Raw genomic sequence first — 22635 nt, 5'->3', positions numbered from 1 at the left:
CAGAAGGGAAAAAAAAAGTTACTTTTCTAATAAAATCTCAGATGAGACAGTATTAAATAACTTACAGTGACAATGTAAAAGTAAGGACAGCATGTAAAGTAGTGAAGCATGTGATCTTACCTTAAACTCAGCAATCATGGGGTACTCGCTCTGCTTCAGTGACGAGAGATCCAGTCTTCTTTGGTAGTCCTCTAACCTCTAAAATACGAAGAACAACAAAATAGTCAAGTAGTAGTTCAGCTTTTTATATATAAAGTGTGAATCTTTTGCTGTAGTCTTCTCACCTGTTTGTTTTCAGCCTCTTTTACTTCCTGGTTGACGTGGTTGAGGATCTGACGGCAGCATTCGCAGGCTCGTTTCACTTTGCTTTTCTCCTCAGTGTCGTCTGATAGGTAATAGACACAAATATTATTTAGGAAGTGTGGCGAGCGAGTAAAGGTCATGGATAAAGGAAAAAAGAAAAGGGTTTGCTACCAGTGTATTTTGCAATGTTTTCGAGCAGAAGTGGGTATTTGGTGAGTCTCTGCATCTCCACAGGAATGATGTCCTTCAGCTGGAGCCTTCGACACTGACGATTACTCTCCGCCTCCTGTGAGACAGACACACACACACACATCAATTTTAAACTGCAAGATCTAAACTCAGGACTTTTAAACTCAGTGATGGATCAATATAGAGCTCTTTAAAAAAAAAAAAGAATTGGATTTCTTTGACATCTTCTTTAAGCAAACAACGTATTTTACTAAAACGACATGGAAATTACCCACAATCTAAGAACATATGCAAATTAGAAATGCTACTAAATTCTTCTGACAGTCCAGCTGCACCCTTTTTGCCTATTACCATGGTTACGCCATGCTACCTAAGGTGTACTTCACTGTTAAGGCAGAGAAATGAATCAATCTCAGACTGATTCTGAGTCTGAAGAGCTCTGTGTCCTTTTACCAGCTCAACCTTTAATAGTTTGCATAGGTCCAAAACTGTTGCACCTTGACTGTTGAACTCACAAACCAAATTAGTTGCATATAAAGATGCAGACAGAATTTGTTTCAAATGGAAAAAAATCTTACAAATTTGATCCATATACCAAACTACATATAATTAGAATAAGATTTCCAAGCTTTTTTCTGTCTTTGAGTTCAGGGGTACTTATTAAGTGCTAACTAAGGAGAACACACACAAAACATTTTGGGCTCGATCGCAATGGCATTATGGTTAAATTCTACAGAATTTCTTTAACATTCAGTTCAAGGCCTGAGTCTGTGTCTGACCTGCACAAAGGCAGCAAATCGCTGATCCTTCTTCTGCCTGCTCTTTATAAGCTCCAGAGCGAAGGGCTGGTTACTGCAGAAGGTTCCCACTGCCCGCTTGATCTTCTCCTCTTCTGTTCCACTGAACTGCAAGCAGGAAACACAACCGAGTTCAGCTATAGCTACATTTTAAGTAAACTTTGTTGGTTTAGGTAGAAGAGGAATGTGCATTTTTCCTCACCCAGGACAGCAAATCGTCTCCTATGAGGTCTACGACCGCCGTCTCGTTCTTCTTCCGAATGGCCGTCATTTGCTCTGTTATAGACACTGAAAAAGAGGACAGAAAAAAAATGACCAAACATGATGTCATCATTATACCTAGCTATACTAGCATAAGGCTAAGCTCTGATTTCTTACCGTGTAGCTGGACGATCTCCTCCAGGTTGGTGAAGATGTTTTTGATGTCTGCAGGGGGCAGAATGGCCTCTCGGGTCATCCTCTGGTAGAACACGTTATCCAGCACCTTCAGCATGCGCAGGTGAGCACGCTCCGTGTAGAACAACTCTGCACAGCCAGGCATGAGTGACAAAGTCAGAGAGAGGAAACATATACAAGAGGATGCAACCTGTGAGTGACTAAGTGAATTTGTACCTAGTAGCCCCCCGATGACTATGGACAATAAATAATGTATTCAAGCTGAACATGTCTGTAAAGAAAAAGAAATCCAGGATCTCATGTAATTCCTCACCATTGATCACTTCCTGTCTCTTGATCTCATGCGGTGGCAGCAGTGCGAGGACGTCTGTGCTCACCAGCGTCTGCCAGTGAGGAGGGTCTTGCTCCGGCTCCACCTCAAACGCCTGATCATCCTCACTCTGCACCTCTCCTGAGCTCAACGGCTCCATCCTGCAATGAAACACACCCAATAATATAATTTTTTGCTAACTGCTAATACTACTACTAATGATAATAATAAGCAGCTAATGATACCCACCTTCTGAGTGGCCGCGGCGTCCCTCCGTCAGGATTCCTGCGTACATAAAAGACATGCAGAATGAGATCACCACAATGACATTCAAATCCTCTCCATGTACATCCTCTTCAGCTCTCTCAACATGTCCTACTGTTCCAGTCAGTGTTTAAGAACAAAGTCCTCATTTAGACACTCTGCTGTGTGGAGACTGAGCGAACAGAAATAGCTGTGAAGATGTCCATCTTGGCAGAGGAAGGATTCTCTAACTGCTCGGACTGACATGACTGGCTGCAGTCTACAGCACTGTATTTTCAACTGCAGTCAACCTGAAAAATGTTTACAGCAAGAATGGGACTGTATATGTTCCAGCACTAAATAAATAACAGTAGTAATCTATTACAACCATTACTCCTGCTATCCACAAGTTAATAAAAACTACCTTGCAAACACTAAAAGTAAGAGCGTAGTCGAGCAACATATGTGAATGGAGGACGGAGTCTTGGAGAAAGAGTGGTTAATTTCATGAATGAGACTACACCTGTGTGTGACTGTAGTCTCTATATACCGTGTGTCTTGCAGTGAGGTGCTAGGTGCCGAGCAGAGAGAGCCGGGGATACTGAGCAACAGCGTCCTGCTATGTGTGGATTTTGAAGTATTTCCTTTAAGATGGCTGCCATGTTGAAAGCCAAAAATAAACAGAAAGCTGCCTGCCTCCCAAGTCCTCATTCTCCTCATGCAGAAAGTAGAGCTACTGAAACTTCATTTTGTCCTTTACTTTTGTCCTGTTCTATGTACTTTACTTAAAGTCTCATGGATGTGGATTGTACAGCCCACCTGTCCGTTTCAGGCTCCTCCTCTTGGAGATGGTCCAGAGGATAGGTGAAGTCAAAGTGCGTGCCTGAGGAAGAGGAGTCCTGTCCTTCACCCAGAGGACCGACCTCTCCAAGTCTGGGTAACGCTGTCAAGGGAGCAGTGCCTGATGAATTGTGTGGGGAAAAAAACAGAACATGAGAGATAAGGCCGAAGGAATAACTGAAGGTTGGAATGTAAGAGAAAAAAACCAATGAGAGCGATTAAACATCTCACCTGGCTCTAAATCTCTGGCTGTGCTGTCAGAGCTCTGTGCAGGGGAAGGGCTGAAAAGAGGGGAGTTGATGGAGCCTGTGCTGCCGTCTGGCCCATCACTGGACTGACTGCTCCGTGTTCGGCCTGCTGAAGGTGTTTCAGCCTGATCGGTCGTCCCTAGAGAGGTCTGCGACAGCTGCTTTTGTGTCCGCTGCTTATTCTGCTCTAGAGCCTTGGTAACTGTGCATACAGACAGACAGAGAAAGTAAGTATGATATTAACTTCTCAAGTGCTACTTCAACCAGTCTATCAGTCCTTTCCACATAAAAGCATCAGGTTTTTCTGTACCTTTTCTATCAGCTAATAAAGTTTTTGTTGTGTAACAGCCAAGGCATGCAATTATTATTCAATATAAAAACCATACCGTACATACTCTTTCTGTAATTTGAAAATCAGAATTTTGACTCGGCTTACTTGAGGAGATGTCGGTTCGGCTGGGCCTCTTGTTATGGCTGCGCATTATCTGGAAGCGGGACTTTTTCAGCTTTTCCTCCACGCCTCCATCCTTTTCTGGTTTTATAGTCTTCTGCTCAAGGCAAAAAGAGTAACTTAGAAAAAAAAGCTGTTTATGGCAGAAGTGTGTGCACGAGGAAGAACAAATGTTTAGGGGGTCTTACCTTGATCTTAGGGAGAAGGTTTATTAGCTTGGGTTTGGGCTCAAACCCCCGAGATTCCTTCACCTTCACCCCAAGGTGCTTCATATAGGCCTGGATGACAAACTGCATGGCAGTACTGAAATAAACAAAACTTGTTAATGATAAGTGTATCATCGGAGCTGTAGGAGATTTTATGAAAAATCTGTAATGTGTGCAAGTTAAATGTCATTTTCCTGCATCATTACATTTCTGTCCAGCAGGGGTAGCTAATGTCGAATGTTAAAACTAAACTGATGGCAACGGTTGCCGGGGAAGTCATACAATAAAAAAAGCTGCTCTCATGTAGTCATGTGGGGCAAAGGAGGCTGTGCTGATTACGCAACGCCCGGCCACACACTGGGTAACAGCACAAATATTCCCCACAACCTTCTGCTGTGAGCAACATGAGCCTCCTCTCTTCTCTACCATCTGCCTGCCTACACACACACACACACACACACCTCCAGCATGCTCACCATATGGGCGAGACGGATCATACTACACATAACGCAGTACACTAGTCCATGCACTGTTTAAAATTCTTCATAATCAATATGCACTTTTTTAAATATTACACTGGCATAAAAATGTAAAAAAACACTACAACATTATGCAGTGTGAGTGTGGAGTGTGTAGTTTTGTAGAACATGGAGCTGATGTCAAGTGAAAAGCAGCAAGAAATTTCCCCTTACCACTTCTCCTCCTCTGTGGCTGATGGCGTCAACCTGTAGAAAGCGCAAAAACACACAAGCATGCCAAGTTTTACTTCTTGCTTTAGAACTAAAATAAGGATGGTCTCAGCATCACATATATCAAAGGGTTTCTGGAATGTCTGCTTTATCCATGATGCAGTCTGTAACTGTTACATTCATACTTCCTTTATTTCTCTAAAGGGTCATGGCATTTTGATTGATTCAAGGACCTGACTGGAGCTGGCAAGTATGACTCGACTCACGTTTTGCTAAATACAGTCCTGGTATTTTGTAACAGACTATAAACATGCTTTATGCCAGTGCAAACGACTTCTAGGAAAGCGGTTCAAAAGAACAATGAAAATTAAATTCAGGAGGAGTTGTTGTCGGACTACTTTCTAAGCCAAGAGCGAGGCGCAGAGTCTCATCCAAGCCCTCATCATCTTACATAGCACAAGCAAACTGCAGTAGGAAGCTTCTGTATTTTGATGTTATCAGGGCCCTGAAAGGACAAATGTGAAAGACTAGCATACTGTCTTAATCCACGCTTTAAGCTTTCCTGTTCAACACGTTTTGCTCCCTGCACACTCGGCACGCAAGAGCACCGTGACCTCAGATAGGCCCCGAGGCGGTATGTGTGCTGAAAGAGTGTGTGCATTTATCATTAACTGTAATAAAAAAAGAAAAATAACAAAAACAAAAGAATTGAGACTAGTGGAGAGAGATATTGCTGGAAGGTTTATCTCCGAATGCACCATCTGCAGTTTTTATATTAGTGAGCGTGCCAAGATTTACTGCACTGAAAACACAAAATAAATCTTCTTCTTCAAAAGAAAACCCTGGGAAAACACTTCACATGGGGAAATTTAAAAAATTTTTCCAATATATGTTGTTCTGAAAACTATGTTTCTCATTTCCATGTATTTCAATCAAAAGCCCTCCAAAAGTGAAAAAGGAGAAAACTGCATTTAAATCTCAGTCCAAATGTATCATAGGAGCATCAGAGAACATTTTGAGCAGGCATCTGCTTACAAACTGAATTAAGTAGGTTCATGTCCATTCACTACGGCACATAGCTATCCAACAACTGTGTGAGGAAATCAGCGAGGTTTAAGACATCTTTATGCAGACCTACTGTTGCTAAACTAGCTCCTTACACAACATGATCTTTGCAGTAAGCCTAAACAAGATTAAAAAGTAAATAAAAACATGTCCATGCTATATTATGATGAAATATATTTATGGTTTCATCATAATGGAGCATGTTCTTGGTAGAAAAAAAGAAACTGACTCAAAATTGATTTTTTTGTTGGCTGCTGGACAGAATTCGACCACACCGATATCTAATGGGTTTCACAGACTGCCACATCTATATGACTAAAACTGCTTCTGAGAGCCATCGGAGATGAAATGTGGAAAGCCTTGTGCATTCATAGCCTTTTAGAATAGTAGGAAGATTATAGTGCGATATGTGAGAGGTGCTTGGTCTAAAAGAAACGTTTCCACCTCACTATGGCAAGACTGCGCTGAGACAAACGCATGTGAGGAAGCGAGGGTGTCGGACACAGGCAGAGCTTACACGTCACTACCGGCCAATCATTGTGGAGATGGACGTGCAGTTTGACAACTTAAATTTCTGAAAGTGGGACTTTTCCGAACTGTGCTCAGCTCCATCCGAAGTGCCTCTTCTAAAGTTTGGATTAAACTCATACAATTTCAAGCTCTTCAGTACAAAATCTACTGAAGCAAAATGGTAAAATGTTATGCTAGTTTTATGCTAGACAAGGTTAGCTAAATAACATTACTGCAAATAGGCCTATGTTTGGTTTAACCTCTAAAAGGGGATTTTAAATCAAAGGCATAGCTCAATCCAAATCACTAAAAATAAAGATGCCACTTGTTACTTACAGGACTTCATTGATCTTGGAGATGATATGCTCTGAGCATGAGCGCTCTCTCTCCAGGGCCACACGGTCTCGCACGCGCTCAGTATCGAGTCGGCTAAGCTCAGCTTCGGCCAGAGTCAGGCCCATACTGCGCTTCTGTCTGAGGAAGGAAAAACACAAACACACATGAACACATTCCCTAACACGCTGACATTTTTCAGCACTTTTCCAATATCTGTGTAAAGGTTATCTGTTCTCTATCCATGAAAATAGGAGGAGTTTCTCTAGACCTGATTACTGATAGTGGGCTTTGAATAGCAACATTGTACATTAATGTCAGCAGCTGCAACCAAACAGTCAAGTGTGCCAATACTTTAATCTTTCAGACAAGAGAAAAATACAGGTAAGTTTCAGAAAGAATTCAAACTTTATAAAATGATGTTAAAGCTCAGCAAAACGCTGCACATTTTCTGTGGCTGAGCCGAAAAAGACATTATAGCAAAGTGCAACAAAATGCGAAACCAGGTGTAATTTACTGAGCCAAGCTGCAATGTCAAGTTGGAAAATGGTGTGTGTGTATGTGTGGCTGTTACCTGAAGTCTTCCAGGTGTTTCTGGATGTCAGGTAGGAGTGTGTCCTGTAGCTGCTGCACATGCTGTCTTTGAACATCCTCTGGAATTAAGTCAGGCTTCCATCGATCTACACACACACACACAGACACACACAGACACACACAGACACACACAGACACACACAGACACACACAGACACACACAGACACACACACACCTTTGTGATATTTTATTTTAAGAATTTTAAGAATTTCTGTACAGAATACAAATTAAATATAAGCCTAAACTTATTCCACCACAAAATAATTAGTTTTACATTCATATACTCATCACCAACATGTAATATGTAAGAAGTAAAAGTCTTGGTGGTGTGTGGGTGGTGTGATACAGTGGAATTACTGTTACCACCCTGTTTATTTTGCTATAACAGCATGTTGTGAAGGGTTATTCCTCTTACACCACAGCAATCAGCCAACAGGTACAGTTTTTATTTAGTGAAGATCAACAGTTATCATGAAACCTGTGATTTGTCTTACAGCTGGAACTACTGTCACAGCTGCTGTTATAGTGAAGTAATCTATAAACAACTTCTGACCAATCAGAACTGAGAATTCCCAGCAAGCCCTGTGATATAATAAAAAATGACTCACTGGCATTCAACCACAATGCCAGAGCGTGCAAGCTGATTGACGTCATTTAAACAATAACAATTACAGATCATAGATGTGAGGCAAAAATAACAATGTGTGCTTACCCATGTCAGCCGAGATCGAGTCTGGCACCACTACTTTCAGTTGCTGGAGTAAAAATGAAAAGATAATATGAACCATGATGTGCACTTAGACCTATATTTGTGTGTTAAAGTGTCTAGGTGTGTGTGCTAAAGTGAATGATTGTGTGTGAGCATGTGTTTGTAAGGGCTCACCGCTGTTCGGTCCATGAACGTGGAGTGGAGCTCCCCGAATATCCGCCGTGTCTCTTTGGGGTTGCTCTGCTTGTAGAGCTCGGCGTAGAGGTAGCACAGCTAGAGCAGGAAAAAACGAGTGGCACATAAGAGAGCTTCATTTACAAATACCTTTCCACACACTTTGAAATCCAAGCATAACCTAAAAGTTCTGCATATCATAAACCTACACGTTCTTTTATTCTAAGTTCTTTTTCATTTAAAAATGTCCCACACATGTGCCCAGTTTGATGCTGATCACACCACACAGATTTTTTAAAAAAATGTTGTTGGTTGTTAAAGCAGTTTGGAATGTCCGATTTAAGGAAGGTATGAAGAGAATGTTGAAGTTTTTGGTTCATACCAGAGGTGCAGGGTCAAACTGAGAGACCACGTGATGCAGGAAGGCTGCGAGGTGAGCAGGCCGAGACTTCAACAGCTCTATGGTCTGAAAACAGCTACACTGGCCGTTCATCTGAGACAGATTAACAGACAAAATAAAAAAAAAAAAACAGTAAATGACTGAGTGACTTTCTGTTTCTGTTGTCTACAAAAAAAATGGAAAGCCACTTTGAGTCACTTCATCAAAACTTCTACCTGAGAACACAGAAAGAAATAGAGACAACAGAGTTCTCACCTGCTCCTGTTCGGTGTCAAAGTCATCGTCCTCAGCTCCGATGATGGGAGGCGGCAGACGGGACGACGGGCTTCCCACGCTGCACTGATAGTTCGAGTCCTGACGAAATGATAAGCCACTCTTTAGCGAGGTTAGGAGACTCTTAGAAAAATGGGAACTTGAGGAGAAATTAAGTGTGTGCTCACCAGGTCGACCACATCCTCGCCGTCGGGAGACGGGCACGAGTTGAGGCTGATGCGCGGCGTTGACTTTGGGCTGTGGCATGGTGTGTCTCTTTGGTACGGGCTTTCTGGGATCATACTGGGCGTGACCTGTGGGTGTGTGATTGCGGACGACATGGCAATATTAAACATGCACAAACTTGTAGTGAAGTCATTTCAATATAAACACATCTGTACAAGAGCATCACATTATGAAAGTATATGTACTTCTATTGATTACTGAACTTGTCACTAGACTGATATAGCCATGTCATAAAAATGTCAAATGATGTCATGACAGTTTATTTGCTCTGATGTCTCATGTCCGTTACATACTACATTATGTCACATACTAAACTTCCTTTTTTTTTTTTTTATTTAGGAATGTTATGTACATTTTTTTTACCCAGTTACAGTGTAAAATGTAAAAAATATCTGTCTATACACTTATCAAAGGTGGATTTAATACCAGATTTACGCTATTAAATTCCATAATATTATTATCAGGGTACATCATACCACACTTTTCACAACCTGCACACATCCTTAGTTCACATGAACAGAAAATAAATGAGTGTGTTGTGGTAGCAGTGTTGGGTGGTGCTAACCGGTGTCGAGTTGCTGTTCATGGGTGATTCTAAGTCATACTGCCAGGATAGAGAGGCGTCCACGTCTCCTAACCCTCCTCCTTCCTCTGGATCTCCTTCTCCCGGTCTCGGAGAAAGCAGACCATCCTTCACACACATACACACGTTGTATTATATTAAAAACGGTACAAAATGGTGAATTCCAATGAGTAGGGTAATGGAGTGATGGAGAAAGGTGCAAACTAAAGCATGGTGAAGTGTATGAAGACAGAGACTTACCTGTCCAGCCGTGGTGGCTTTACTGAGTTGGCCCTGAAGCAGAGGAATGTGCTTCTGGGCTTCCTGGATGTCCTTCAGTAGTCTCGCTGTAGGGTTTCTGCTGTATTCCTCTTTCATAGCCTACAGTTCACATACAGAGGAACAGACACTGTAATGAGCTCCATCGGGCTGTGTCGATGCATCCGCGAGTGTGCGAGCGCCTTTATCCGTTCCCACAGAAGAGGATGTGAAAATGTGCAAGAATCACACCATGTGCCTGTATTATGTTCCTTAAAGTGACACACTCTCAAGCGATCCAGAAAATGTGTCAGATATCAAGAATAGCTCCGCTTGCTTCTGCATTACACTAGTGCTTTCCCGTCGTTATGAAACATGTCTCGTCGTCTTTCTTAATCTCTATACAATCAAAATTTGCATATAAAACCAAACATTTCATGTTATAGCACAGCACATTAACTTGTTTCGCAGATATTCCACAATATTAAACTGGATTAAAAAGTGTGATGTATCATTTTTTAAATTAACAATATTGTAATCATTGGTAAACTGCTGTTAAATAAGAGGAATAAAACACATCTGGATGTGCTGTTATTAGAAAACTGAGCTGCATCACACCACCCTGTCGCAGATTATTTTCCTATAACAGCACACCCCCAAATATTTTACTACTAATATTAAACATGTGCCTTTTGGAATGATGAATGATATTTACGCATATTAACAACAGCCTTTGAATGCAAACAGGACACGCCTTGACAGGTCTGGTGCGACACTGACCTGCAGGTCTTGCTGCTCCTTCATGAGCATCTTCTGCAGGATGTCGACTTTCTGATTAAACACTGCACCGCTGTCTTCCTGCAACGCCACACACAAGAACACAAACCAAACTGGCTTTAGGTACAGTGTACAGCAACTACACATGTGATGGGATGTACAGTATGACCACGAGCAGGAGACATGAGAGGCATCACACTTATTTACTTACTTGAAATGGCACATAATAAAAGAAATGAATATGAGAAAAGAGTGGTGAATCTGTGAAAGAGGAAATGAGAGCTGGAGACAGAAAAAGGTACTTGTGTGAGGAAATGAGGTCATAATTTAACAGTATGGAGAACAGAGAGAGAATCTCTCTCACACACACACACACTCGCTGATTCTGATTAAGGTTTGTCCAAGGAACAGAATCCAACATCTGAAGCTGGTGTTTTTTCATACGTAAACCGACTGCGTAATGACTCTCAGTAGTGCTGCTCCATGATTTTAAAGTCATTTTAAAAAGGTCAGCAGAAGTCTATACTATACTGTTCAAGCATAATGATAATATTGGACGTAATATAGGAATTTGTAACATTCATTCTGAAAATGTCAGTACAGCATCCTGAATTTAACTGAATTGAACTGAACGTGAATCTTGAGCTCTGGAGCAGGCCTCCTGGGATCATTTGGTGGAACAGTTTCATTATCGATTGTATATTATTTCATTAACATGCTTCATCATGAATGCTGTTCTTTAGAATTACTGTGATATTATCATTACTGAGAAAAATTAAGAGAGAGCATGATTAAGAAACAAAGAGCAAGATAATAGAGGAGCAACAGTGTGTGTGTGTGTGTGTGTGTGTGTGTGTGTGTGTGTGTGTGTGTGTGTGTGTGTGTGTGTGTGTGTGTGAGAGAGAGAGAGAGTGAGTGAGTGAGCGAATGAGAGAGTTCTTACCCATGCAGGCAGTGGGGAGGTGATGCGGTCGGAGGGAGAGGTGGAGGAAGAGGATGAGCGCTCGGCTACAGTGGGGCCCGGGGAGTGAGGGGAGCTGAGGGAGGAAAGAGGGTCTCCATCTCCCTCTCCCTCTGATAAGGGGATCTGCGGCAGGCCCGGGGGTCTCCCCAACACCGTCAGAGCCACGTATGAACCCGCTGTAAACACGCACGCGCACACACACACACACACACACATTGAGAAAGAAAGACCATACATATAATAAATACAGCTTCATATTTTCGGGGACATGCTGTTCTTAGGTAATGCATAAATGACATACTTACATTTTATTAACTTCACGACTTCTACATGATTGGAATGTGTTACTAACGTCCCGTTGACCTGCACAAAAATTATGAATCATTTTACTAATACTGCAGCGCTGATCCTACATCATCACAGTCAGTCAGCATACATCATGTTTGTGTATTACTACAATATGCCAGAAGGAGGTGTAATGAGCCGAGTCTGTGCTCTGGGATGTACACGTTTAATGGAAAAATAACCGCAAAGGCAATCTGATGGGTTTCTACAGCTTGAGGAACGTTTTAAATCTGTCTGCAAATGAATAACGAACATGTTTTCTCTCTGAATAAATTCAATTCACTAATTTAATCAAACATTATATACAGAAACGGCTTACCTTAATAATTCTATCACCCGTCTGAACACCAGCTCGCATAGCAGCTCCATCTAACAACACGAGAGAGAGAAAAACAGAGAGAGATAGAGGAGGGACCGGCAGATAAGAGACGTGAGACAGACAGAGAAGCGAGAGACACACAGAGGAGAAACAGACAAAGAAGAGACAGCACAGGAGAAACAAATGGAGGGGAGAGAGACAGAAGAGAGACATAAAAAATGTAGAGAAGGGATAGACAGAAAGAGGAGAGACAGACAAATAGAGCAGAGATGAACAGAAAGGAGAGAAATGAACAGAGAAAGGAGTCAGTCAGATTGAGAGGCGACAGACAGAAAGAAAGGCGATGGACAGTGAAGAAAAAGACAAGCCGTACTGTAAGATTCAGTGACGGGAATATGAGCTTATAATGAAAGGAAAGACTGTCTGCTGTTGATTAAAGCTGATCTAATTAAAACTCTCTTGTTTCCAAACTGGCTGAATTATTGATAAATCCTCATGATGTCAGTATTGAGCTAATTAACTATGACAATTACTTTAGCCATTATCATGCAGTCCTTATTGAAGAACTGAATAAACAGAGGAATAAATGTGCTGCTGGTTCTCCTCAGTGCTTACTGAAACACTGCAGCTCACCTTCTTTAACCAGCTGGACAAATACTGGGTTATCTCCGCTCACTGTCAACCCGAAGCCATTCTCATCTTTCTGGATAATCACACACCGCTGAACAAGCCCTGAGAGAGAGAGAGAGAGAGAGAGAGAGAGAGAGAGAAGAAGAAGACAGAGGCAGACAGAAAAAAATATTAAAAAGTATCCCTTATGAATGGCCACAGATGAGTGTAATAGCTTGTAGCCAAACGGACACAGTCCCGATGAACACACACGCACACACAGACACACACCTATATGCCTGTGAAGTGGGCGTGGACTGCTACTCCCAAAAACAAACTGCTTTTACTGAATCACACTGTACCACTTAAAATCTAAATGGTGTTGAATTGCTTCAAATGCATCATACATCCACATCCCCACTGTACCATCTATGAAGCGCCCTCGTGCACACACACACACACACACACACACACACACACACACACACAATAATCATTGTACATTTTCATTGTACATCTGCAGTGTGTGTACAAGACTGTGTTCACTTGTTCATAAAGCATTCATGTGCAGTGGCCGAATGCAATATCTTTTCTTCCCCCATTGGGAGCATACACCCTTTCCATTGTAGAACCCAACAGATTGAGCGTTTGTGTGTGCGTGTGTGGGTGGGCGCGCTCCCGGACACTTCACTTGACCTAAATCACACTTCCATCTTACGCTGAGTGCACAGAGTAAAGCTAGGTCAATGCCTGCACTTAGATACATCCACCCAGAGACATCAGTCCGACCAACACCCAAACTGGACAGTTCACTCAAACATTACAGCCATTTCACAAAAGTCAGTTAACTTCTGAACAAAATGGTGCATTGCTCTAAAGCCAATGGACGAGACGTGAAAATCCCTTTATATGAGCTAACGTCTATTACATATACAATTTAAAAATTAAAGTTGTGTGAATGTTTACGTGGGCCAAACGGAACTAAAAATTCCCACCACATTTCAACTTTCAGTAACGCTGATTTTCTTCATACTTACGTATGTGTTTATAAACGCCAATCAGCCATAAATTACCAAGCGTGTACACGGTAAAGCTGATTTACATTTAGGGAAACCAACAAAACTCCATAAAAAGCCAAAACTCACAGACAAAACTACAAAATGAAGACTAAATGGTGAAAGAGCACCAAATTTTCCAGTAATCTTCAAGCTGCAGCGCATCAGGTACCACAGACACACACAAACTATTCCTTCTGCAGGGCGACATTAATTTTGTTAAATTGGCAAAACATTGTCAGGTCTTTTTCCAATCTCCAACCATCCAGTTTCTTGCTCACTTTCAGCCTCGGATTCCTGTTATTAGCCGATGTGGTCTTCTGCTGTTGTAGCTCATCTGCCTTGATGCTCTGTATATTGTGTGCTTGGAGATGCTTTTCTGCTCACCGCAGTTGTATTGAGTAGTTATTTGTGTTTACTGTAGCCTTCCTGTCATCAGTAAGGTGTTTCTCCTGCTCACTGGGTGTTTTTTTTTGTTTTTCACACCATTCTCTGTAAATATGAGAGACATCCCAGAAAATCACCAGTTTCTGAAATACTCAGACCAGCCCATTTGGCACCAACAACCATGCCACAGTCAAACTCACAAAGATCAAATTTTTTCAGATGTGAACATTAAATGAAGCTCTTGATCTGTATCTGCATGATTTTATGCATTGCAGTGAAGACATGACTGGATAATTACATGAATGAGCAGGTATATATAAACTGAGCAAGTCATCCAAAGTCAGACAAGGATGCCAATATTTTAATCTCAGTCGAAATGCATACGTTATATAGTTGTTTTTTTTTGTTTTTGTTTTTTTTTTTACAAACAGGGTGCTACCGTGCTTGTCGTACAAAGCCGTTATGTTATACCCTGTGTAGGGAACACACAAAGGGAACAGGAAATCATTTGAAATCAGCATGGCTTGCTGGGTAATAAAGACGACGACAAAATGCAATATCACGGTTTCTGTCTTGTATGTTCAGAATGCAGCACAGTGATTTTCCACCAGTGCATCCCGGGTGTTGGGGAAATCACCTAATCATCAACATACATGACTGTGGTGTATAATAATGCTAAATCCCCAAGTTATCCTCTCCCATAACCAACACCATGAACAGCCAGGCGGGTTAGTAAGTATCTGAGGTGTCACTCCACTCATGCACAAAAGGCCACAAACCTCAGAGTCTAAATTGTTTCACCACTTAGTGCAAGAACCACTGTTTGTGCTTTCAAATATACCAGTCAGCATAATTATGAGAAAACACTTCACCCTAAAATGCTAATGCTGAACAATGAAAGTCAGTTCCGTTAGCATGACAAAAAGACTTGCATTATGCTAACCAGTCCCACTAGCTTTCAATTGCTGTTAGCATTTTAGGGTAAAATATACAGGAGCTGAAGTTAGATCAGACATCTGTTACATATGAATCCCAGATCCAGGACTAATCCCAGCTCCAAGTGGACCAGCTCCAAACCCAGAGTACGGAGAAACAGGAAAATGCGCAAAAGAGTGTGTGAGGGAGTGAGTGAGTGAGTAAGAGAGGGTTAGAGATGGAGAACAGAGGAACACCATGGCAAAAAACACACACACACTTGCACACCCACGGCAGCGGCCTTCAGTGAACTCTTACCACACGACTCGGGCCTTCGCTCTACACTCTGCACGGGCAGCTCTGACAGCAGGGATACATGCGGGACACACACACACATACACACAAACAAAATCAAATGTGGAGAAAATAAGGATGATGGCGATGTATGCAAAATAAATTGAGGAAAAAAGACAACAACATGGCACATTTGTAGGAAGTCGAGAAGCAGAGAAGCAGCAGGAAGCAGTTTTGGTTACAGTGATGTGACATTCAACATATTATACTTAACAACATGAACGAACAAAAGCTAAATGAATGAACAAATTGTGTGATATTTCATACACATTATGCAGAACAGGACAATCCTAATTTTAAAATCATCAAATAAATAAAAAAATAAATTTCTGATTTTTTAATAGCAGTAAAATTATTATAAATGGCCTAGAAGCAGCCAAATGCCCCTACCCCAATTTTTTTTTAAAAAAAAGGGAAATAAAGTATGAATAGGCAACATGGAAATTAAAAATGTTACATAGAAAACAAAAAATTAACATTTTCACTCTATGTAATTGAAAACGAAACAAAATCAAACAAAATCACTCGAGTGAAAACATTGTTTTAAAAAAGTGCGTAACAGCATTTTCATTTTCGTGCTTAACAGGTTGATAATGTTGTTACTTTTGTGTGTGTGTGTGTCTGTGTTTTCGTGCTCAACCGAATAATAACGTTATTTTGTGTTTTTGTGCTCAACCAGTTACTAACGTTATTTTTCCGTTCCAGTGCGCTTTCAAGAATGCATCACCTAAACCTAAACATTTTGCAATAGGCCTAAATACCTGCTCAGAATTCATCACTTCCTGCATTCTTGGCTAAGATATGACGTTACATTGCCAGATTTTTAAAAATGGGGCTACGGCAAGCTACAATTCTGCAAGCAACAAATCACACTACAAAGAAGAAGGATGCTTTGGTTAAAAATAAGTACACACAATTCTGGTGTTCGGTTTTACTTATACCCTAGTCTTCTCATAAGCAGAGGAGGCTATCATAAGTAAAGAACATTATTAACTGTTATTTTATTTCGTAAACTGATTTTCAACTGAACAGGGGGGTGTAAAACGTGTGCAAATAAAAGAGTACGAATCAAAATGAAACATTTCTAATCCCTGTTGTCTAATGCCAAAATATACCATGATTTCGTTCATTATTAATATTAGCTAAGCTAAACTAGGTAGTCTAAACTAGCTAGTGCTATTCTGTGTCTGAAATTATACCTATTCCCTGTGATAAGCAGTGTTCAAACTTTGTACTCTAGCCGCGAAATATTGTCATATTGTCGCCCAGCCATTCTAGGGGATAGTGAACATGGAACCACAGCAGGTATTAGCATCAGCACCTAATAGTTTGCATGTTGTTTGTGATTGGTTCAAAGCTGTAGCACCTGTTAGTGACATCACTATCTGAACTTAACACTTAATGAACTAGTTATTGTACAAAAATACTGAAAGTCTCAGATTTGGGGAATGCATCCAAGGAGTTAAAGAGTACTATCTAATTATATCGCCTCTTCCCCCCCTGCCAAACCACCCAGGAAATGATTTCTCATTCACAGCTGTACAGTGATGATACACTCACACTTGTGTGACTCAGCCACTCTGTCTGCACACGAGACGCCGCTTGATTCAGGACTGGATTATTACATAGTGATAAATCCTATGTGATGCACAGAGAGGATTTTGTGTAATCCGATATCCAGCTTCCTAAATACTGTTCCATCATATCGTTCATATCACTGTGTGATGGTTCCTGGCAAACCGCATATCTATGACTCACTCTTCGTTTTTTTTTTTTAAAGCTAATCAAGATTAAACTGGAATCCATACAGAACAATACAGTTGTGTAACATGAGAGAACTCTACTGCCTAAAAACGACCATCACTATTGGTGTGGCTCTAATTCTGAATCATTTTGTCATCCTGCCTTCAGACCATGACTAACTATTTCCCCTTTGTATGATGTGGACAAGAACAGACTCTTACCTGTGGGGTCAAAGTCATGTGTAGGAGGCACTGACACCTTCTCACTCTTGGGCTTCTTGTCTGGGGGGTGGTCCTTGTTGAGAATACTTCCCGGTCTGCACACACAAAAACATATAACGCACACATTATTAGACAAGTTACAATAGTTCAGATAAAATTTCTACAGTAAAAGAGAAGCAAGTGCATATTTAGTAGTTTTAATCCAGAGGCGCATAAGTACTGGTTCTAATTTAGTGTTGCCCCAATTCCAAAAGTACCTGATCTTATCCTGATTAATATCCAGGTCGATACTAGACAGAAACTTTTGACCTTGTCCTGAATCATCAAAACACCAAATGAGATTCTGTCCCACATGTTCAGGGATACGGCCATGTTGTTTTTGGTCACTGAAAATATTTTTGATACCAATCTCCAAGGTGGGAAAAAAATTTGGAAACTCAGTTTCCACCATTTTCATGTGGATGGGTTTTTGGGGAAACAAAACAAAACAAAAAAAAAAAAAGCTGAGGCCACATTGCCACCCTGAACATGCCTGTTGTGTTCGTTTGCCACATGTTATGAATGACCTAGGAGTCAGGAGAGATATTTCCAAAACGCTGTTCATGTGGAATGGATTATTTTTTCAAAACTGAGGTAAAAACTGCATATATAAATATCTGTATACGTGTGGACAAATTCGATTTTGTACCTTAATGTGGTGCAGATCTACTTTTTTCCAAAAAAAAAAAAAAAAAAATCTGATCTTTTCAAATCAACCCTGAACCACATTTGTATGTAGTCCTAGTTCATATACACATTGGATATCTGGCCATGTGACGCGAACAAGAACGATCAGATCAAAATTCATGTGGCTTCCCCCCAATCCAGGAATGACTACTGGGAAGGCTGGGAGGGTGGGAAAACTGGTGATTTGCACAATATTTTGGGAATGCAGTCAATCAAAACTTGAAGGAATCCACTGAAACAGAGCACTGTAGCAACACAATTGTCAAAGTGTGTTTGCGGGGCATTTTGGGGGACAGGTGCATTCAAATTAGACAGATATTGCTCGCCATTGGATCCAAGTCTGGGCAAAAAAGCCCAAATAGTGCAAAGAAGCTTGTAATGTGAATGTAGCCTGAGGGAATATCTTTTGGAAGAACGGTGTTTATGTCTTCAGTACAGTTCCAGAGAACTGCAGAATCTCTGCCAAGCTGTGCTGGCGGCTCGCGGTTTCCAAACACTTTATTAATACGCTTTCCTTAAATATGTCATCAGTCTGGTGTATTGTATGTTTATATTATAAATAAATGTTACTACCAGCACATTCAGGTAAACACTAAATGCCCCAAGCAGTGCAGCTGCATGTCGGGTTGTAATCCCGAGCACACAGCAGCAGTGAGCGAGTCTTTGTTGTGCAGTGTTCCTGCGTCTGCGATATCTCCAACATCAGTGTTGTGTCTACGTGCTTAAAACCCCACAACCCTTGAATAGCAGCTTGACGTAAATTCAGCAGAGGAATGGTGGAAGGAAGCTGCTCTCGACTCACCTGGTTGGTTTTTTGGGAAACCTGCAAGACAGAAAAGAAGAGTTTTTTTTAGTACAGAAACCTCATGCCCAACACAGAACAACATGTTTCATCACTGTTCCAAAAAGAAAAGAAAAAAAAAAAGCCTGCACTGAGCATGTGAGGGGAAAACAAGACAGCATGAGGAGAGAAGCAGAAAACAGAGAAAATAAAGAGTTATTTGAAAATAATTAATAAATAAATAATTCTAGAAATAATAAAACAACCTTAAAATGAATAATTAAGACAAAAAAGTAATAAATTGTGCAAAGCATGGAATTATAGTTCAGACAATTAAATTAAAATTAAATATTTAATACAAATCTTAAAAAAATAAATTAATAAATTATATGACAATGCTGCCTATATAATCAATCACACATTCTGCTTGTCCACACAAAATGGTTTCAGCCCCACCTTGGGCGTGGCGTCACTTCGCAATAAAATATGACGTGAAAAGTGAAGTGAGTTTGTTGTGCACTTTTGAGGAAAAAAATTACAACCAAGAGTCGGCATTAGATGTGTGTGTGCGCGTGTTTTCTAGTCTCTCCGTTGTTGTGTGTTTTGCTAGCAGTGTTTATGTAACCTTTTGGATTGAAAAAAAAAAAAAAAGTCAATGGAAACACAATGATTAATACATTCCTTGGCAGAAATTTGCATAAAATCAAAACAACACCTGGAAAGCACATCTGTATTGTATAACAGTGCAGTTAATCCAATAGGCCTGTGTGATTTAACACAGGTATTAGAACCTTTAATCAGTAAACACTCTCGATGAGCATTTCAGGTGAAAAAAAATGAAACAATATAGCACACAACATTACACTGCAAAGCACAAAGTGACTTACTACAAACTCACTACAAAGAGAGAGAGAAACTTCATTACATTAACATGTCAAGAGTCCCGCACACAAGTTCTCATCATTGCTATAATACGATATGAAATAATACACACAGGCAGGCATTAAAATAAACCTGCTACATCTAGAGGTGCAGTTACAGAAAATCAATCAACACCTTCTGACCAATCAGAATGGAGAATTCAATAGAGCTGTCGAATAATTACAGATTATTATATATGATATATATATGATTAAAAAAAATCTCAAAAACGGAAGAATGTGTACTGCACAAGTCGGCGGGACTCAACGGTTCTATAGCCAAGACACTAAGTGGAACTCAATTATATTGCCTCTTTTGCTGATATGATATCACCAATGCTAATACAGCAATTAGCAACAATATATCAGGCAGGCGAAGTGGTCAGTTATCTAATCAGAAGAGTGCAGGAATGCTCTGTGTGTGTGTGCGTGTGTGTGCGTGTGTGTGTGTGTGCGCGCATGTGTACAACTGGAGGAGCCTCTCTAACAGAAATAGCTCGGACGTCTTGTCCTCTCTCCCTCTCCGTCTCTCTCCCTCTCTCTCCGCTCCTTCCATGGGTGGTTTTTGTTTTTGTTGCTGTTCCTTCCCCTCCGCGACGTGGGGAACAATGGTTCTCGCGTCAGTGCCGGCCCACTCCACAGCGGGCCCGCGGGTCCGATTCCCGGAAACAGAGAGCGCTTCTGGCAGCAACGCCGGCTTCCTGAATGTGTGTGAATGAGGAGGGGTGTGTGTGTGTGTGTGTGTGTGTGTGTGTGTGTGTGTGTGTGTGTGTGTGCTGGACGAGCTGCAGTGAAGGGTGAAGGCAGGGGGCAGGATTTGGCCAAAATAAAACTCAGGCCTTTTTCTCTTTAGTGAATCCCTCACTGAGGGTTTTTCCCTCACTTTCAGATTTCACAGAACACAAAAAAACAAATCCTGAAAAATAACTGGTCATCAGTAAAAAAAAAAAAATATCCTAAGTGCAAACCTTAAATTAGTTCCAGTGTTTAGTTTGGTGCATTTTAAACTCAGTGAAGGAGGAGGAAAAAAGAAAAAAAAAAGACAGGAGGGAAGTGGCTAAGCATAGATCCACTCCAGCGCTTTTGTATTTAACAGACGAGGGGAAAACTGGGTAATCACCCTGAGGGCTCTATGGAAACAGGAAGAGCTTAATATTGCAATGTGGAGAGGATTATAGCGCAAAGGAGCCTGTGAGAGGAGAGGAGAATCACACTCTGTGGAAATAAGGTGACTTAAATGCACAGTCACTCACACAGGATGCTGCAAATGCAAGCAAACGCTTGTTAATAAATAATTCAGTCTGTTACAAAAGTATCATAGTTTTTTATGAAATAGAAAAGCGTTCGGACTATTGTCCAGAGATCACAGGCTCGAATCAGCGCCACAGCCGTCTGAGGCCAGGAGTCAAGAGAGCAAAAATTGGATGTGTTCTTTGGGTGGGAGGAATGGCATACTCCCTCTCCCCTGTCAGTCACAGCAACAGTAGCCAATCGTGGCTATCTGTGAGCTCATGTATGCAGAAGAGGGCTGACAGCACTTTCCTCCAAGTGTGTTACTCTGCTCTGTGACCCATTCTCACTGTTACTACGCCTCCACCACTATGAACACCGCTGTTTTGCTGGAAGTTTCTTAACAAACCTGCATATGGTGTATCCTGGAAATATCTTTTAAAATTTATACAATATGATGCATTTTCACCATATCAGCCAACACTAGCTCTCTCATGGCTCCGCCCCTTCGGCTAATCTGAGTAATAATTCGGCTAATCCAAAGCCAGGAATTAATCACGCTTTGTTTTGGATGAGATTTAGAAGTTAAAAATGCATTTCCTCTGTTTATATTATATTGAGCAAATCAGATTAATAAACTGATTCTGAAGACCTCTAAAAACATCTAACATCAACAAAAACTGATCCTTTAATCAACCAATGACAACAGAACTGATCAGTGAGGTTCAGGATGTAAAAACGACATTCACAAATAAGATTGTGCAATTGCAAATTTGAATATTAATGATCATTTGGAAACCTGTTACTCATCCCAAGCTATGAGATTGCTAAAGGAAGGATTTTGAAATACTGGTGTGGTCTTTCATCGCCAAGCTCTGAACCGATTTTCTATCAGCAGACCAGCAGAAATGAATATCCCTTGAGTTGCCATACACACACACACACACACACACACTTTGCAGGCTTGGTGTGTAAATCACGGGCGGCGGATTACAAACTCAGCACTTGGCTTTTGGTGTTATTTGGAATGATTTGTGATCCTTTGCCTTTCTAATCTCTTAAGCTTGTTAGCATTACGCTGGACTGCAAATGACCAACATGTTAGAGCAGAGCAACTCAAACACAAGCACTAACACTGATTATAATATTCAAAACGCACAAGCTGGGGCAGCTATGTCTATGGAAAAAACGCCATTCCTGAAGTCAGTACTGAAGGACTTGGCGATGATTGCGCAAAATAAAACTCAATTTAAAGAGTAAAAATAATTTAGATACAATGTAAATAAAATACAAAATTAAATTAAAAATTTATTTTAAAAAATGTAAATAAATAAATTAAATTATCAGTTATTTGTGGCAATTCAGAGCAATACAGAGCAAATCCAAAGCAGGGTAAAGCTGCCATTTATAATCCATCTAAAAGCAAATCACTGACAACTGGCATTTTATTTGAATAACTGCATGAAAAATGAAAATCAATCACTGTGATAACTGTGAGATACTTTGTTAAAGC

The 22635-nt window shown here is 40.8% G+C and overlaps 1 protein-coding gene across 4 annotated transcripts in view; it reads right to left on the bottom strand.

The window, feature by feature from the left end:
* arhgef12b (Rho guanine nucleotide exchange factor (GEF) 12b) overlaps positions 1–22635 on the bottom strand; it is a 53643-nt gene that overhangs the window by 6814 nt on the left and 24194 nt on the right. For 2 of the 4 annotated variants that reach the window (XM_053230273.1, XM_053230272.1), the window contains exons 2-31: positions 18994–19014; positions 17466–17560; positions 15466–15507; positions 12815–12913; positions 12182–12231; positions 11823–11880; positions 11497–11693; positions 10557–10634; positions 9780–9899; positions 9522–9647; positions 8899–9024; positions 8714–8812; positions 8441–8551; positions 8059–8157; positions 7888–7930; positions 7155–7260; positions 6584–6721; positions 4676–4708; positions 3966–4080; positions 3763–3874; positions 3310–3528; positions 3058–3199; positions 2245–2280; positions 1999–2156; positions 1668–1814; positions 1492–1577; positions 1272–1397; positions 475–589; positions 285–385; positions 121–198 (exon numbers count right to left, since the gene is read on the bottom strand). In XM_053230273.1, the coding sequence (XP_053086248.1) occupies positions 121–198; positions 285–385; positions 475–589; positions 1272–1397; positions 1492–1577; positions 1668–1814; positions 1999–2156; positions 2245–2280; positions 3058–3199; positions 3310–3528; positions 3763–3874; positions 3966–4080; positions 4676–4708; positions 6584–6721; positions 7155–7260; positions 7888–7930; positions 8059–8157; positions 8441–8551; positions 8714–8812; positions 8899–9024; positions 9522–9647; positions 9780–9899; positions 10557–10634; positions 11497–11693; positions 11823–11880; positions 12182–12231; positions 12815–12913; positions 15466–15507; positions 17466–17560; positions 18994–19014 (3076 nt within the window). The remainder of the gene's footprint in view (positions 1–120; positions 199–284; positions 386–474; positions 590–1271; positions 1398–1491; positions 1578–1667; positions 1815–1998; positions 2157–2244; positions 2281–3057; positions 3200–3309; positions 3529–3762; positions 3875–3965; positions 4081–4675; positions 4709–6583; positions 6722–7154; positions 7261–7887; positions 7931–8058; positions 8158–8440; positions 8552–8713; positions 8813–8898; positions 9025–9521; positions 9648–9779; positions 9900–10556; positions 10635–11496; positions 11694–11822; positions 11881–12181; positions 12232–12814; positions 12914–15465; positions 15508–17465; positions 17561–18993; positions 19015–22635) is intronic. The other 2 variants (XM_053230275.1, XM_053230274.1) reach the window with 1 other exon arrangement.

Source organism: Pangasianodon hypophthalmus, chromosome 27 (genome assembly GCF_027358585.1).
Source record: "Pangasianodon hypophthalmus isolate fPanHyp1 chromosome 27, fPanHyp1.pri, whole genome shotgun sequence".
In the NCBI taxonomy this organism is placed as follows: domain Eukaryota; kingdom Metazoa; phylum Chordata; class Actinopteri; order Siluriformes; family Pangasiidae; genus Pangasianodon; species Pangasianodon hypophthalmus.
Note: the sequence above shows the minus strand (reverse complement) of the source record. Positions and strands in the feature narration are given on the sequence as shown.